General features: G+C 38.7%; 1 protein-coding gene across 1 annotated transcript; it reads right to left on the reverse strand.

Moving 5' to 3' along the window:
- Positions 1-15,237: 15,237 nt before the first annotated feature.
- LOC139729961 (histamine H3 receptor-like) lies at positions 15,238-16,371 on the reverse strand. Its single transcript, XM_071640879.1, has one exon. The coding sequence runs from the start codon at positions 16,369-16,371 to the stop codon at positions 15,238-15,240; it is 1,134 nt and encodes a 377-aa protein (XP_071496980.1).
- Between the last annotated feature and the right edge of the window lie 1,758 nt (positions 16,372-18,129).

Below are 18,129 nucleotides of genomic sequence, written 5' to 3' on the forward strand. Positions count from 1 at the left end.
TACATCCGTATGTCTGTACGTCCATACGTCCGTCTGCATTCGTTTACGCGATAACTTGAGTAATATTGACTGGAATTTTGCCAAACTTGGTCCAAGTATAAAGTATGATGGGGCAATTACTTGATTAGATTTTGGGTGAAATTGACCAAAGGTCAAACGTCAAGATCAAATCATGAAATTGTATCTATTTACGCGATAACTCAAGACTGGGTCTTGCAAATTTCACCAAACTTTGTCCGAAGATAATGTATGGTGAGACAATTACTTCATTGATTTTTTTAGTGAAATCGAACAGAGGTCAAAGGTCAAAGATCAAGGTCAAATCCTAAAATTTATCTATTTATGTGATACATGTAACTCAAAACTGGATGGAGCAGCTTTCCCCAAACTTGGTCCAAGGATGATGTATGATGAGGCAATTAGTTGAGTAAATTTAAGTGACATTGGCAAGAGGTCAAAGGTCAAAACTTCAAGGTCAAATGCTAAAAATGTTGCCATTTCCCCGATATCCATGCCATGCCCAAGGGTATTTTCTTAAAACTTAGTGTAGACATGTACTACTGCATAAAGATTCTCCAGAGAGAGTTTCATGTCATAAGGTCAAAGGTCAAAAGGTCAAAGGTTAGGTGAAAATGTTATAATTTCACTTTTCTCGCAAATGGTTCAATGTACACCTGTACAACTATCTTCATGGAACTTGGTACATATGTACGCATGTACTGGCTGGCAGGGATTATCTAGGGAATATAGGGGTCATGGGTCAATAGTCAGGGGGTCAAAGGTCAAAGTCAACTCCTCAATATTTTACTATTTCCCTCATATACTAGTATACATATGCAATGCTTGCATTATTATTTTTAAAATTCAATATACAATGTGTACATGTATTACCTAATGGAGATTCTCTTGGAAATTTCCTGCCAGAAATTTCCTGCCAGGGCGGTGAGTTGGCTCAGTCGGTAGCGCGTCTGCCTCACGATCACGCGGCCCGGGTTCGAACCCGAGTCTGGACTGAGCAATGTTGTGTGTAAACATACCGTCCCCTCTAGCAAGAGGCAAAACACTCTGTCCCTCGGATAGGACATAAAATGGAGGTCCCGTGTATGAGAGAGTCACAGCTCATGCACGTAAAAGACCCCGCTTCATTCATTCATCGCAAAGAGCAGGGTGTCTAACCCGGTGAAGTGGTCCCACCCCACATCCAACTGGACCCCATGGAAGGCCAGCTTAGTGTAGCTGAATATGGGCTATCCAGCCATCTTCGCAGATGGAAAATGAACAACAAAGAAGGTCAAAGGTCAAAGGTTAAGGGTCAAAGCAAGGTTTTAATGCAAAAAAAAATATCTATTTTGCACTGTGAAATTACACTCTTTCTTCATACCTTTAAAATTACTCAATGCATAAACTTATAAAAGGGTCAGTCAGAAGTTAAGTAAAAATCCTCAATTCCCCAAATACATGTACCTGAACTCTTTCATAGACAATTATAGCAAACCTAGTTCAAGGAAAGTGAACATTCAACTAAATTTCAAGATATATCTGACAAACCTGTCATTTCAATATTTTGCCAGTCATGTGAAACTGTCATCACACATTTTGAAGACATTGTCCTATACACCTATTGGGAGAATCATGCATTATGGCGGAGGCATCAGTCGCCATAGCGACATTTCTCGTTTCTTCTTCATCTTCTTTTTCATTTTGTGTAACATATACAGTGCAGTGTATCCCTTTGTAATGTTCATTCTGGTTTTTGTTTCATGTTTGTAATGTTTAGGATATTTATCCTTCATTCTTTACCTGGTGGAATAAATAATTGTAATAATAATGATATTAATGCAAAAAGTATTGGCTGTAATGGGCTTGGCTGAGTGAAGATTTATTTTTTTCATTGGCAGGAGATTGACAATGAACTCAAGCTTTTCCGGCATGTGCATCCGGCAAAATTCTTTGCATTCATCAAGAATGCTGGCATTCATTCGCTGGGTAAGTTTACATTTTCTGCTTCAGTAGCTCGTCAGATCAGAAGTCTTAAAGGGATGGTATTGTTTTCAATTCAATTCAACTCAAATGAAATTTTATTTCCAATAGCACATGTTTGTTACCAATACAAATTAAAAGAAAACAAAACGTAGAATGTATTACCCCCCCCCCCCAAAAAAAAAAAGAAGATGCATACATCATGAAACCAATTATTCAAAATAATTGTGTTTTTTGGAAAAAAGGGACTCACATGAAAGACAAGGTTATAGGAATTTGGACCACTCAATATATCAAATTTACAATAGAATAAATGTAAAGGTTGTGGCTGAGATGGTGTATTCAGATTTTAACTTTTTACGAGATTATAAGAAACCACTTCTGAAATATGAAAGAGTATACAATTCTATGAGGAAATAAAGTTTATTTGATGAGAATTGGTTTTGAAATGGCTGAGATATTCAAAAACAAAGTAAAACAAAATCGTCTATGTAAAAGGTGAGTCCCACATTTTATCAGGACCTCTTTGTTTTTGGAAATCTCAACCAATTCAAAACCAATTTTCATCAAGTAGACTTTGAATTCCTTTTTGTTAATAGAATTGTACACTCTTTCATATTTCATAAGAGCTTTCTCATTATCTCACTAAAAAAAAGTTGGAAACCTGAAGCCCCATCTCAACCAAAACTATACAATCCCTTTAGTGAGCCAATGCGATCATTCATCATCTGGAGTCATTCATCATCATGTATTTCGTCTTTCTTGCTCTGTCTGTCACAAAGCATGTGTAGATATTCTCAGCAAATTTCATAACCAAGGTAACTGTGTGGTACCCTATGATTATCAATGTAGGCATCAGTACAAGAATTGAACTCGGGTGTAAGTTTCTTCAATTTTTCTCTCTCTACAAATTAATTTTTTTAAGATTGCAACTGCTGATCTGTAAATTAGCAAACATGGCAGAAAACAGGAACCAGCAGGACTCGAACCTGTCATCTACTATTACTTGTAGAGGGAGACAAATTGAAGAAACTTACACCTGAACCTTCACCCCTCTGAATAATATCTTTCTTTGATTTAATTTGCCTTGTCCGCCTTTGATGACTTAACATAACAATGTCGGAATTTTGGAGCTTGGGTATTTGTTCCATGTTCATTGTGTTACTGCCGGCAACCAGGGACAACCTGGTGGTAGTGTTGCTTCCCGGTAAGCAGTAGAGGACAGGTTTGATCCCACTGGTTCCTTTTTTCCGATGTGATTGCTGATTTGCAGATCAGCAGTTGCAATCATAACAAATTTAATTTGTAGCTGAAGACAAAGCAAAGAAACTCACACCTGAACCTTCCCCCCTCTGAATAATCTTTCTTTCAAGAATTAAACTTTTCCACTTTGATGTCCCATCAGTTCAAAATATGGAATGACTGTGAATATTGCTGTCATTAGAAGAAATTTAGTACACTTTGTGTGTCTGAGCCATTTTGGTTCAAATTTTCTGATCAGATCTTGCTCAGTCGCTAGTGTGTCTGCCTCCCAATCCAAATGACCCCAGGTGCGACTCCCCTGAGTGTGGCTGAGCAGTGTTGAGTGTAATCGTGCCGTCCCGTCTAGTGCTAAGAGGCAAAACACTCTGTCCCTCAGATAGGACATTAAATGGAGGTCCTGTGTGTGAGAATGTCACAACCCATGCACGTAAAAGATCCCACTTCATTCATTCATCGCAAAGAGCAGGGTGTTCAACCCAATGAAGAGGTTCCGCCTCACATCCAACTGGACCCCATGGAAGACCATGCAGCTAGTACATCTATCCAGCCATCTTCTCAGATGGAAAATGAAACAAACAAACAAACAAAAAACTATGATAAACAGAATTCTCCCCCTGCTCTCTTTCATAAAGGACTCAAGATGGCTCTCAAGATCATCATCATCCTCGTCGTTGCCGTGGTAATCGCTGCCGCCGAGAGGCTGTGGGTGCAGGACATTCCCACCAAGCTGAAGGACTTTGTCCAGCAGGACACCCACGTGGTCAGAGAACTGGACATTGCAAGGACCAGCACCTGGATGGAGGTGGCTGAGCTCTTGATTGAAGGTGACCTATGGAAGTGAGACACAGATGTAAAAGATTGATTGTTCCCCCGTCCCTTTAACCCACTGAGGACCTAGTAGATCCAAGTTTACTTGGCAGGTGTCTATGGGAAGCATGGGTTATGGCAACATCAACTCATCCTCAAATGTGTTTAATAATCAAGAAAAGAAAATCATACAAGATATGTCTGTTTGCCAGTTTGAATTTAAGTTGGACATCATACTTTTTTTTTTTTTTGAGGTGGGGGGGAGGGGAGTGGGAAGGGGGAAAGAAGAGCTAGTTTTGAATTCATATGTGTATTGCATTTCACTAGATTTTGTTGTAGAGTTGTATTGTTGTAGTTGGAAATAACTTCAAACATTTCACAGACCAGGTTCTGTAAACACAGGTGGTTACTAGGCTCTTGATCTGATATGACCACTGAGGCACAGATAAAAGATTGATTGCCCCCCCCCCCCCCCCCTTAGTGTAGAAGATTATGCAAGATGTGTCATGATAGCAGCTTTGGTCAACTTGAAGTTCATATTCAAAGCGCTGATAGGAAGAGCCACATTCATGTTGTGATGTCGGAGACAATTATGAAATAACTTCTACACAAATGTCTATCTGTGTTTTCATATGTGCATCTGTAGATGTTAGGTATGCTTTGTTTGCTAATGATGCTGAGAATAAGTTAGTGAATAAGGCAAATTTCTAATTTTTTATTTTTGTGTGTGTGCAACCATATATATATAGCCATTTAGATAGTATTGTTTGCCAATGATGTCGAGTGTAAGGCAAAGAATTATATTTCTAACCATGTTTTTGTATTTGCATTTTAGATATAGGTATTCTTTGTTTTGCAATGATGCAAAGAATAGTGTAAGTCAAAGAATTAGTCAAATATCTAACCACTTTTTTTTAATAATACTATGTGCATCTGTAGATATAGGCATATATTGTTTGCCAATGATGCCAAGAATAAGTCAAAGAATTATATTTCTAACCATGTTTTGTTTTGTATGTGCATCTTTAGATATAGGCAGAACATGCAGTGTCTCTTGTTAATCATTTGGCCTTTGTAAAGGTGTACTGATGTATCAGTTCCAGCGCTTGCCTTGTATTAGTTTTTTGACAATTGAATATAGTTGCTTATGTATGTGCGTCGCATAGATGAATAATCAAGTTATATCACATGCTATATCTTTCCAAAACATGTAAATCATGTACATTGTAGTCAGCAGTAGCTTGTGTTGAATCATTCAGATCTAGCCATGCTCAGCTGCTTAAACTTTCTCAAATCTATTAGAGATATTGTTATTTTGGTATTTTCATACTGATTACTGAGTGATTGATGTTGGATATGCACATCAAGCAAAGGATGATGTTATACTGTTGAATACTTATTTTGCCTGTACCAATTATGTCAGAGAGAGTGTGAAGATTTGAAATACTATTAAAATAATTGCACATGGTACATAGTATGTACAGAGCTACCAAGTCTCACGCATTCTGCGTGAGACTTAAGCATTTAGGGGCAATCTCACGCATGACAGTTGACACCCATTTTTCTCACACATCGGGCCAAGTCTGCAACTTGGGCCTATAATAATGAGTATAGCTCGAAAGATTAAAGTGATAGTTGCAAATGAAGGTATATTTCCCTTTTGTCTTTCAAAATAAGTCAAAAATAGTCACTTAAGTATGCACCTGATCGCACCATTAAGAGCTAAAAATTGAAAAAGCTTCCTTCCGTGGGAGGCCACAGGGGAAAAACCCCTCCCACACCCTCGCTTGCACGCACATTCGCATGCCGAGATGCCAAGTCATGAAAATCTCACTCATAAAATTTTTTTGAACTTGGCATCCCTGTATGTATGCAGTAGGAGAGAGATGTAATCATGTGCTTATGAATGTGTTATTAATATGTGTTGATACTTACAAGAAATGAGAAAAGTAGGTATGTATTGAATAATTAGTTACTTGTTACTTGTTGCAGTAATCCCAACTGCAGTTGCAGCTCCTTGGAAGCTTGCAGATTTGTACATGAACAAAGTCAAATTTATGCAGTACATGAATTGTATGTGTACAGGACATATGAATGTTTAGCTCTTCGTGTATGTAATACTGTAATAGTGGTAGTAATTTTCTTTCCTTTTTGTCTGCTGAGAACAAATTTTCATGGTTCTCCCTTCATTGACTCCCATCACGAGGACAAAGGAAGAACAGCCAAATATTTGTAGTTGTTGTAGTAGTTGTTGTTGTTGTTGTTGTTGTTGTTGTCAAGAGTGATATCTGTGACAATTTCTGGACAACAACTATCATGTCTAAAATAGCTTATTTGTACAGCCATATCATACCACATTTTATGGCATGGGTATGGAACCATTTCAGTTGGAGATGAACATTGAGAATATTGAAATTATTCATGTATAACTAAACATTGACCATCTGTGGAGGTGATATATAAGGTGAGGGTACTGTCTGGAATACTGAAAGTAGCACAGAACCTTGCAGAATAGATTTGATATCCTACTCTAATCTGTATGAATATTGCTAGTGTATCCTGCATTGTCAAATTATGACCTTTTTACCTTGTTTTTACTGGTGTGTACACATGCTAGCACGCACAGTGGATGTCAACAGACATGCACAGTCAACCTTGCTTAAGTGAAAACTATTTGGACTGAAGAAATAACGTCAACTGTAGAGAGAATTTGATTTATGAGGGATTAAAATCAGTAGAATATAAAGAGGAAATGACTTCAAAGCACCTTTGACAATTATTCAGCTTATGCGAGGTCAACTTAGATGATTATTCGACTTATGCAAGATTGACTCAGACCATTATTTGACTTATGCGAGGTCGACTTAAGCGAGGTTGACTGTAGAAATTTATTGGTACATGGGCATGCATCTCACTTTCAGAAATTGGCTGGAAGTCATTAATAATGGTCAAGGCCTGGGGGATAATATTGCCATTGCTCAGATGATGTGTGTCTTTCAACCCTCCCATTTCCTGCTAGAGCAATAAGTGAAAGTGCTCTCTGAATTTATTTGCCGCTGTACCGCTTCATTAGTTGCCATGGTGAAATCATCTGAACTCACTCCAGTTTTTACGGTCTCTGGTTTGTTTGTAGTGCTGTTGTCGTTGTACACTGTAGGTCTGTAGTAGGCTGAATGAGTCAGCTTTTGACAGAACGATCCTTGTCGAAAAGGAGCAGAATCTTAGCTGCAGATATTATCAATGTCTCATCTTGATGCAGGAGAACTGTATGTATAGAACATTCATCCAGTGTTGCATTCTTATAATCCCCAAATGAGAAAAATACATTGTAGATATGCAGAACTCTTTTCCCCTTTCTGTCATGACTATGAAACAATCATGAAGCAATCAAAGGCATGACATGACTTGTTTGTGAGGATATTTTTTTTTTAAACAGGAAAATAACTCATAATCTGAATTTTGTATTTGGAGTAGAATTGCAGCAAAAGTATTTGTTGTAAATGTTAGCTGTTGTGCTCAACTTTTACAGATATTTCATGAATGTTATATAATCGTTGTGCAAAGTTGTTTGACTGCTAGAGTATATATACATGTATCGTACTTATAACAGCCTAGAAAACTTGTGCAAGTAAAAATCTAGTTATGGGAAGTTTTTGGGAATATGGTTTTACTGTTTTCTGATGTACACCTATAAGATGGAAGTCATGTAAAGCGCATAGAGAATCTTATAGATTACTATGCGTTACATGAATGCAAATTATATAAATGCAAATTATGAATACTATCATGATTATTTCTGCAATTAATGATTAAGTTATATGTGATTCCGTTTGTAATATATTAGATAAGTAGGAAAAAAGGATGAAAGATGTTGTGTTGTTGTTGTTTTGTTTGTGGGGTTTTTTTTTGGGGGGGGAGGGAGGATATTTCTCTTGATATGAATCTTTTCAGCTTCCACTGAACAAAGTTTATACCTTGTCAGCGTATGGCACGTAGAAAATGTTGAATTGCATAAAATCCCTCTCTGATACTAAAATAACAATTCATTCTTGTATTTTTGTCACACAACTGGAATCAATGGAAGTTACTTGGGACACTGACTTGGGAGTAAAGGGACATGTCGTTTGTATGGTGTAATTTTACCAGTGTCTTTCTACACTGTCATTCATGTTTGTGTGTATACGTATAGACATGAATTAAAGTATACATACACTGATACACAAGTAGCCTTAGGAACAGTAAGGGATAAAGATTATGTGTAGTGTAACATGTACTTATTAATTTCCATTTAAGAATATAGACATCGGTATACATCTTGCTCTTTCTTTACAGCAGTATATGTATGTCTTTCAATTTTGTAGCAAGATTTTTTTTTTATTTCCTGCAGAGAGTTCATTAATTACGATCACAGTTAATGTATTTCTGTGTTGTTGCATAGTAAAAGAATGTGAGTAGCACTTTATCAATTGCTGAGATGAAAAAAAAAATTATATACCATCATATGTTTAGTTGATATCATGTTCGTACATTATGTTATTCGGAGTGTATTTCTTGAATAAAGTACATTTTATATCTCGCTAGTTACTCAGAAGTCTGGTATGATTCTCAAAATCAGAACTTTTGCTTCTCTGTAATATACTGTGCATACTTAGTCTGTATATATATATATATATATATATATATATATGCTCCTAGATGGGTCATTTGGAAGACATTTCCATTTGTTTTATATGCAAATTTTAAAATACATGTTCAATGACAATTTACGCAATGGAGACACGAAAATTGTCTCCTTAATGACCAGTTGTCTCCCTAATGAAGACACTTCCCCCCAATATGTCTCCCTAAGGTGCCAACTAGGGATATATATATATATATATATATATATATACACATATACATATATATATATATATACATATACATATATATATACATATACATATATATATTATATATATATATTCATTTATTTATTTATTTATTTATTTATTTATTTATTTATTTATTTATTTATTTATATGTATACACATCCAACAAAGATAGCAGTAACTGTAAGTTATTTCACAAAATTATCAACAGTGTGCATTCTTTTTTTCTTTCTTTTTTAAAACTGGCCTTCACTTTGATGAATTGAGACTGTAATCGTGAATGCCAAATGCAAAACTAGTGGAGTACAGGAATTGATGGGAGAGAAAAAAAAAACACTCAAATTTTAATGAGCTTTTTGACAAATTGCACAAGGATGATAATCTGAAAATTGCACAAGAAACACAATGCACCGACGGGAGCTACTAAACGCCAGTACGATGGTATTTGGTTGATTAATCGATGTTACTCGTACATAAATTTGACACATAGTCAATTGAACAAACTATTCGAGAACAGTTATCATTTGAACATAACAGTTGAAATAGGGAGGTGATTATTTCACGTATGCAGCATTATTCCATGATAATGCAAAATAAAGAAGAGCAGGTATATATTTCATCCATACACAAACTAAATAATCACCTGCTGTTCAAAAGAGAAATAAAACAACTCTGAAAGTATATAACCGAAATACAAGAGGCCATCATCATATAAGCAAACGCTTGACGATGACAATGGCCTCAAAAATAGTTGTCTCAACAATAACATAAATTCAGGGAATAAACTCAAATCACCCTCACTGGGTGGAGATAGCTATAGACACACAGAGAGAGAGAGAGAGAGAGAGAGAGAGAGAGAGAGAGAGAGAGAGAAAGAAAGAATGAAGACAGAAAACGTGCAGCGGTGCATTGTGCAAAAATGTGAAGAGTTTGTATGGAGATGAGTCCTGGGTCTGTGGTAATGGATGTGTCTTTTATATTCGTGTTTGTTGTGTATGCCCGGTTTGGGGGCCTTATACTTGAATTATAGGCTTAGCAGTGAATAGAAAAGAAAAAGATAAAACAGGTGAATGGCAACATGTTCTTAATGACCAAGCATATACTGATTAAGCATCATAAGATTATCTTTAAGCTGTTCTTCTTCTTTTTAATGAATGGATCTATAACATTGTTTAAGGTTGTCAGGTTTGTTTGTGCCTGCCTATCATTTCTTCATCGCGTCGGTCCTCATAAGGATTCGCAAGCAATAATTATTGCTGAATCCGACAGTGATAGTCCAGCAATGGCAAAAGTCGTGTATTTTTAGTGTGGAATGAAGACTATGTGCTATCTCACAATAATCTGCTCTCAAGCGTTTGACATCAATGAGTAGCAATGATACTGCGAAATGTGCAAGATGTTTTTTGACTATGTTATCTGTACTACCGCCATGTTGATCTTTATCTCAAGGAGCGATGGATTTTATTCATTATGTAAACAAGTTCCAGACCAGGATGCATCGAGTTATCTGGCGTGAATACCATATTTCACGCTGCCTGCGAAAACATGCCTTTCACAAAAGGCTGATGCATTTATAATTCCCCGCATTTTGCACGATGCACCACTACACTTTGTTTTTGTCGTTCATTTTTTTTCTTCTCTCATTGAATGGCGAGTCGAGTATCCACTTCCCCGTCTTGTCGTACACTGTTTGACAGCTATTTTTTGAGGCCATTATCCTCGTCAAGCGTTTGCTTATGATGATGACCATCATCCCGTGTATTTGACAATTTATGTTATATTGAGAGCTGCTTGATTTGTCTTTTGCACGGCATGTATAGGACCTACATGACAGTGATTCTTAAATTTGCATTATATGCATGAAAATTTACATTTGCATTAAAAATATTATCATAAATCATGTCGTACAATATATGAATCAATCACTTATTTTAACTGTTAGGGTCAAACAAAATTGTACTCATTAACTTTGTTCCATTGACTTTGTGTTACATTTATGCATGCATGGGAAAAGAAATGCCGAGATAAATCTATCAATCCATCAATCAATCAATCAATCAATCAATCAATCAATCAATCAATCAATCAACATGACACTGTCATTCGCAATGAATAGAATGATGATAATCCCTAATATGCCATCATTCACCCAGTAATTTTTCCAAAGAAAAATAAATGGATAAATGAAAAATAGCTTTTAAAAACAAATGTTCCTATCTCATTCAAATGGAATAGAGTCTATTCCATCAATAACATAGAGAGGGACGCCAACAATAATCTTTAACTGGTCGCAGGAATATTTCGCTATAACATTGTAAGATATCAACATTCCAGTGAAGCGACTTGCATTGCACATAATCATGAAGTAAACATCTGCCAGTTTCCCAAAAGGGGCGGGATTGGGTTTCTGCCGTCCCTACACTGCAAGCAACATGCCTGTTTGAAACGTAGGGCCTACACTGTTTCAAACATGTTTCAAACCTCATGAAAACGACCATTTAATCTGAGAATCATACCAGAAAGATTGAGCGTCACGTCCAAATTGTAATAATTAGTGAGCGCACAGGTTCGTGGGATCTTCCACTGATGGGTGCATGTCACAAGACCCACCACGAGCGACACAGCCCACGAGTCATTTAGCCCAGGAGTTCGACATTAAGCAAACAAGGCCCACGAGACCTACGTCCCTATAACACATTACTCCCTGCGCTGTGACGTCGAACTCGTGGGCTGTTTTTACCTAGTGTCGAACTCGTGGGCCTTATTTGCCTAATGTTGAACTCATGGGCTGTATGACTCATGGACCTTTCTGTTTTACAATGTCGAACTCGTGGGCTGTATGACTCGATAGTGTCGGTCTCATGCTACGACCCCTTCCACTGACGAACACTGGGAAAGTATATATTTCTCCTCTCCGGAAACAACGAAATGCATTAATTTGTCTATCTAAAAACCGTTTTTGGATGTTTTTTATCATGTACATGATCCAAGCATTAAGCCATATATATCTTAAAATAGCCAACTTCACCTGACAACAACCATTTAAACATCACTGATCAGTCACTCACTCAATCTCTTAATCAATTAGGCGATGAAAAGTGCAATGAGGGCAATGATAACTCTCTCTCTCTCTCTCTCTCTCTCTCTGATAACATATAGTCTGTAATAGAAACCATTAAAGAACGTCTGTAAAAATTCTTCATATCCGATTGGTCGACAGAACAGAATGCATTATTCTGAAAAAAAAAGGTTCCTCATCATATAGTCTGGACCATGCCTGCAAACGTGCATTGTGTTTTATAAAACAAATATTGCACGGTAAGTGTCATAGCAGTTTATACATTTCACCTCGCGATAGACTTTGTATGGCATTCCTGACCAATTCACAATTTATACCAAAGTTTCCATCATCCTCGCGTCACTCTGCCTCAAAAGACACACGAATTATTACTTTTATGTTTATGTTTATGTTACTGTTAACTGTGATGCTCAACTCAAGTGCCAGATCACATAAATATCCAAGATAAAGAGATCAATATTCAAGATAAAGAGTCATCCAGAAACTAATACATTATGATAATGCAGGTTTACTCATCAATATTCGCCAAACCATATAAATCGTACATATGAGATGCAAGGACAGAATTTAGAAATAGTTATTGATATGTGCTTTACTTCAAGTTTACGCTAAACCTTTAAAAACGCGACATGTTTATCAAAGCAAATTACTCATTCCACCAATCAATTCTTTAATTGCTGAATAGATCGATCAATCAATTATTATTAAGGCAACAGTCCAGTCATTCATTATACAGCGCATGTGAGAATCATTCGGCGGGATGCTAGTATTTACAGCAATCAATCATGTTTAATGACTGAATACACCAATCAAATGGTCATTTAGGCAACATTCTAAAGTAATTCAGTGCAGTACATGTGCGACTCATTCGGAGGAAAATCAGTATTTACAGTAATAAATTGTTTAATTGCTGAAAAGATCAATCAAACGCCCACTGAGGCAACAGTCCAGTCATACAGTACCCTGCATGGAGAATCACCATGCAGGAAAGTAGTATTAAATATTAACAGTAAGTGTGGGTTGTTGTATTCTTTTTTTCTTCCCCTCTTGCCTCTTACATAAAAGATCAAGGAAATTTCGTGTCCTCTCATCCCATCTTTTTGTCATCATGCGGAGCTTCAGTTTCAGTATAAGTTTTAGTGGGGTTTTTTTACCATTCTGGTGTATGTTCTGTTCTTGTGTATTTAATTAACCCTTTATTATCATGTGTTTTATTTTGAGGGGCCTAATTAGTAATGCAAGCAGTGGCTCTGATTTATGCTCCCCCACTTTGGCTCTTACGACGACCATTTATTTGTTGCAGATGTTTATGTTATCAAAATATGTGTTTTGATTACTTTTTGTACGTCGAAAAGACAAATGGTTATTGTGTATTGTGTCGGGACAGATCGGGGTCCAGATCGTGATAGTGGAACGGGGGCTTTAAAGCCGGATCTAGCAGATCGGGAGAGAGCGGCAAAAGCGTACGGGGATCGGAAGCATCGTAGCAGCAGCGTGTGGAGGTCGGGGTTGGAGCGGGCATTTTTTCAGATCGGGAAGAAATTTTGAACCTGTTCAAAATTTCTTCCCGATCTCCCCGATCAAGATTGACATATTTTCAATCGTACGGCAAGCGGGGAGAGCGTAGTGACAGCGTAAACGCAGCGGGGAGAGCGTAGTGACAGCGTAAAAGCAGCGGGATGAGCGTAACAAGGTCTTTCTGAGCGTAGTAACATCGGCACAAGAACGGGAAGAAAACTTACACAAAAATGTCTGCCAGAAGAAGATCAAGGAGATCGAGAGGCAGAACTGTTGAGGAGGAGGAGGGCATTGTCGCTGCACCTGTCAGGGCAGAACATGAAGAAGAAGGAGCTCAAATTTTCGAAGAAGGAGAAGAGATGAAGAAAGAGAGAAGAAAGCAGTAAAGCAGCTACCCTAAAGGCGAAGAAATAGAGACTGCACGTGATGCTTAAAGAGGAGGAAGAGGATATAGCAGAATTTTGAAGAATATGAAATCATCTACAACTGGAGGAAGACGGACTATAAAAGCAAGGACATCCAGAAAAAGCCATGGAAAATCAGCACGTCTTTGTTTATAACAATGCATTGCTGCAAAAGAACCGTGAGTTGAGGAGCCTCTTCGAGGTCCACAGTATATTTTTTCGGTTCTGCATGCTAATAAGTTGACTGACTGCAAATCGACAGTCGAATCGGGGTACATCCGGGCACATCGGGCACTTTTCAGCTCTCTGAACGGGCTGACAGCGTGATAAGATCGTATAGATCGTGCAGAGCGTAGATACAGCGTGCATCGATCGGATAACATCGGCAACATCGCACAAACAGCGTATCTACATCGTTCTAAAGCGTAGCTGCAGCGGCAGAGATCGTAATGCCTCATTTCCAATCATCGTAGTAAGAGCGTAGAAAGCACGTGGTAGTCGTAACTGCAGCGTACTTAGAGCGTTCTAACATCGTACTGTGTCCAGATCGGCTCAGGTTTTACCCGATCCTTCCTGATCTGAGAAAATTGTCAAATCGTAGCGAGAACGGCATAGTGGAACGGGGGCTTAAGACTTTAGTATTAGGCCTAATAAGCAACATGTTGTTTTATTAATTTGATTTTTTTTTTATATTCCATCCAAAGTGTGCACCAGATCGTTGAAATTCATACCGAAAATGCAAAATCTCCCTCTTGTTGTGTTGGGGGATACCCCTTTCATAGCCTCCTCCTGAGGAGAAGGCTGTATGGGACGGGGTATCGCAGAATTCTCGGTCGCTGCGCTATACGTAATCATTTTCAACTTATTTGAGCTGGAAAGGAGGTCACGCAAAAATAAAAAATAAAAATATTGTTTGTTTGTTCATTCTTTGCAATTTACAATTGCCAACGCATCGTCTTAACTAAATTTTCCAAATATGTATGCCACCAAAAGTGTACCCCAGATCGTCGAATTTATATTCTGAACATGAAAAGCTCCCTCGTGGGGAAGAGTCTAGGAGATTTCCCCCTCCCTAACCCTCCCCCTGCTCAGTTGCTCTTTAAATTATGCTCCCCAAAGTACTGTTTCCCCTATTATTGAAATATCCCCCACTCATTGAAAACACTCCCTCCTTCTGCCACTACCCTCCTAGACCTTAGCCGCTAAATCACATCACTCCCAAAGGTTCATTTTTACCAATTTTAACCCATCCCACCCACTCCCCCCCCCCCAACCACCCACCCAAAAGAAACAAAAATAGTTTACTAATAGTTTACTATTCCCGACGGCAGAATCTCTTCGGAAAGTCCAGTACTCTGGTGAATCCCTTTCGAAAGTGGACATTGGTGGCAGCATACAGGAATGGGTTTATCAAGGAATTACCAAATAGAACCATGTCACTGTAGAATTTCACAGATCTCTCGTCGCATGAGGCACAGATGAAGGAAATGGAATTATATGTCGCCACTGATAACCAGGAGAGAAGATAAAACGTGACTAAAACGGCGAGTAAAACGTAAGCCTTCAGATACCGTCTCAGCCCCCTCCCAGTCTCTTGATCTCTCACGTGCTCTTCGCCTTGAATGGGAGTGCTTCTGGAATTGTCGTTTCCTCGACTAGAGACCGCCTGTGTCGCCGGTATCGGTGGCGCTTTTCTTCGAGGATTCCTTGGATCTTGGGCGCCACGTTCGAGTTCAATGGAGTAGACGGGACTTTGAGAGCTGTCTTTCAACTCGACCAATGCATGGACTCTGCGGTTCACTAATGAGCGAAGGTACAGCTTCCTGGTGAGGTTGACGCACAGGGCGACCAGGGTGGCACATGGCAAGGCACAGTAGGCAATCCCAAGGAAGATAGTAAAGCCAAGACTTGCACGAAATTCTCCTGCGCAGTCGTTCTCATAGTTTATATTTCGTGTTTGGGTCATCACGGGCCACACGAAGACCACGAAAATGAAAAAGGCCAAGACAACTATCCAGCTGATCACCAGAGCAATTGTCACATTCACGTGTCCCAGCAAACTTCGATGTTTTGTCTGTTTTGCTATGGCCAGGCGTCGCTGCAGAGTAAGGCAAATTATAATCACAGCATGCATCGAGGTGATCCAATACACTACAGTGAGATATATCTTGCACAGTACTTCACCGAATACCCATCTCCCTTTGATGTTCTCGGCGACCTGTAAGGGCAGTATCCAGCATCCCACCACGAAATCCGCCACGGCAAGATGGAAGATGATCAGGTTCGGAACGTGCTTTCTCACCGTTTGATGTCGTAGGTATGTCAGTAGCACGACACTGTTTGCGATGACGATTCCTGCGGCTAAAAAAGTAAGACTAACAACACGAAATACGGGGACATCTCCCGACGCTCCGACACCTTTGCTTGACAGAGAGCTGTTATAATACATTATGTTACATCCAACCAGACGTCTGACACATCCACAAGTCTTCAGAATGCAACTTTGGGCTCCAGCCTAACTAAACACAGACCTGTATATGTGCACAACACTCTTCGCACGACGTCTAGTCGGTGTCGTAGGCTCTACAGCCTGAACAGGAAAACACACCAAGAAATATCATTGTGAGAGAATTGAAAACGCTGTGCTCGTTTAGACATTGATGAGCGAGACGCGATTTGTTGTAATCTGCATTAAGCTATTTTTACTACCACCGCAGTAGTTACTCATGGGCGTCACCAGGGGGGGTGCGTTGGGTGCGAACGCACCCCCCTTCAGATCCTTAAAAAAAAAAAAAAAAAAAAAAAAAAAAAAAAAAAACAGTCTGCGAGCGACCTCAACGCCGGACGCTAAATAATTATTCTTTACTATTTTTTTTTTCATATTTTGCACCAATGACACACACACACACACACACACACACACACACACACACAAGAAAATCGTCGGCAAAAACAATTCGCACCCCTGGTTCTGGCAGCACTGATTTTATACGTATCTATTAGTATTCTACAGTGTTCACTATTTATCGATGTACTGTACATCCGTACGATACGGACCACTTATACACGTTTGCATGTACGTGTGCTACTTACAAGTATGTAGGGTCTATGTACGTTACTTCTGACCAATCCATATTGCCAGCCAAAGAGCGAGCCTTAGCCTCACTAAAAAAAAAAAAAAAAAAAAAAAAAAAAAAAAAAAAAAAAAAAATGGAGGGGCAAGCATAATTGTACTTATTTCAGTTTTGCCCCCCCCATAATTAATAATTCCCGAAATGAGATTTTCTTGCTTTTGAAAGAAAACAAATGGAAATGTTGCCCCCATAAAAATATTGGAAGGCAAGCGCACCATTTGCCCCACCCCGCATAATCATAATTCCCGCGATGAAAAGATTTTCTTGCTTTTTTGTTAGAATCAAGAAATCTGTCCAATTATTTCACCCAAAAGCAGTGGCGTAACTACGGAGGGGGGGGGGGTGCGCCCCCTCCCAATCCGCTGGTAAAAAAAAAGATTTACCGAAATAGTAGTTCAAGTGTTAGTAAACTGCTTTTGAATGAAAGGGTGATCCAGAAATAAGATATTTTTCTATGATTTCTTTTAACCATAATTAAATAGGTATATAGTGTGAAACATTGTTCAAAAAGCCCGGACCCGACAAAAGATTGTGATTCCTGGTTGGCATTCTGCATATAAGCAGGATGTGCGCAGTGTACTCAGTACATCCGAACGAAGAGTCGCTACAATGTTGCGCAATGTGATGTAGCATGTACACCTTTGTACCTTACGCTTCGTTTTATCAAAGCTAGATCATTGCATTTTGCAGTGTTGCTTTACATACTAGTCTATATAAAAATGTCTTGCATTGCCAATAAAAAGACTTGACCTGGGCTAACTTTTCCATGTATATAACACACACACACACAAACAAACACGCACAATTAGTTTAGGGGATGCTCTAAAGTGCAGATTTTGGACATCCTTTCCCCGCTTGATCACTTCGACGCCACCTCGCTGGTCATACCTCCCCCAGTCATGAACATAAACCCACACCCTTGACTACCAGTGGCGGATCCAGGGGGAGGGGCGCACCGGGCGTCCCCCTTTTAATTTCCAAAGCGAAAAAAAAAAAATAGCTGCAAACGGCAGTTTTTGGACAGTAAAATGTCAAAATTTTCAAGCACGCTCGCTCCTCTCGCTCGCATTTAA

Source organism: Diadema antillarum, unplaced genomic scaffold (genome assembly GCF_040938485.1).
Source record: "Diadema antillarum isolate AM-2024a unplaced genomic scaffold, OU_Dant_1.0 seq00000275_RagTag, whole genome shotgun sequence".
Classification (NCBI taxonomy): Eukaryota; Metazoa; Echinodermata; class Echinoidea; order Diadematoida; family Diadematidae; genus Diadema; species Diadema antillarum.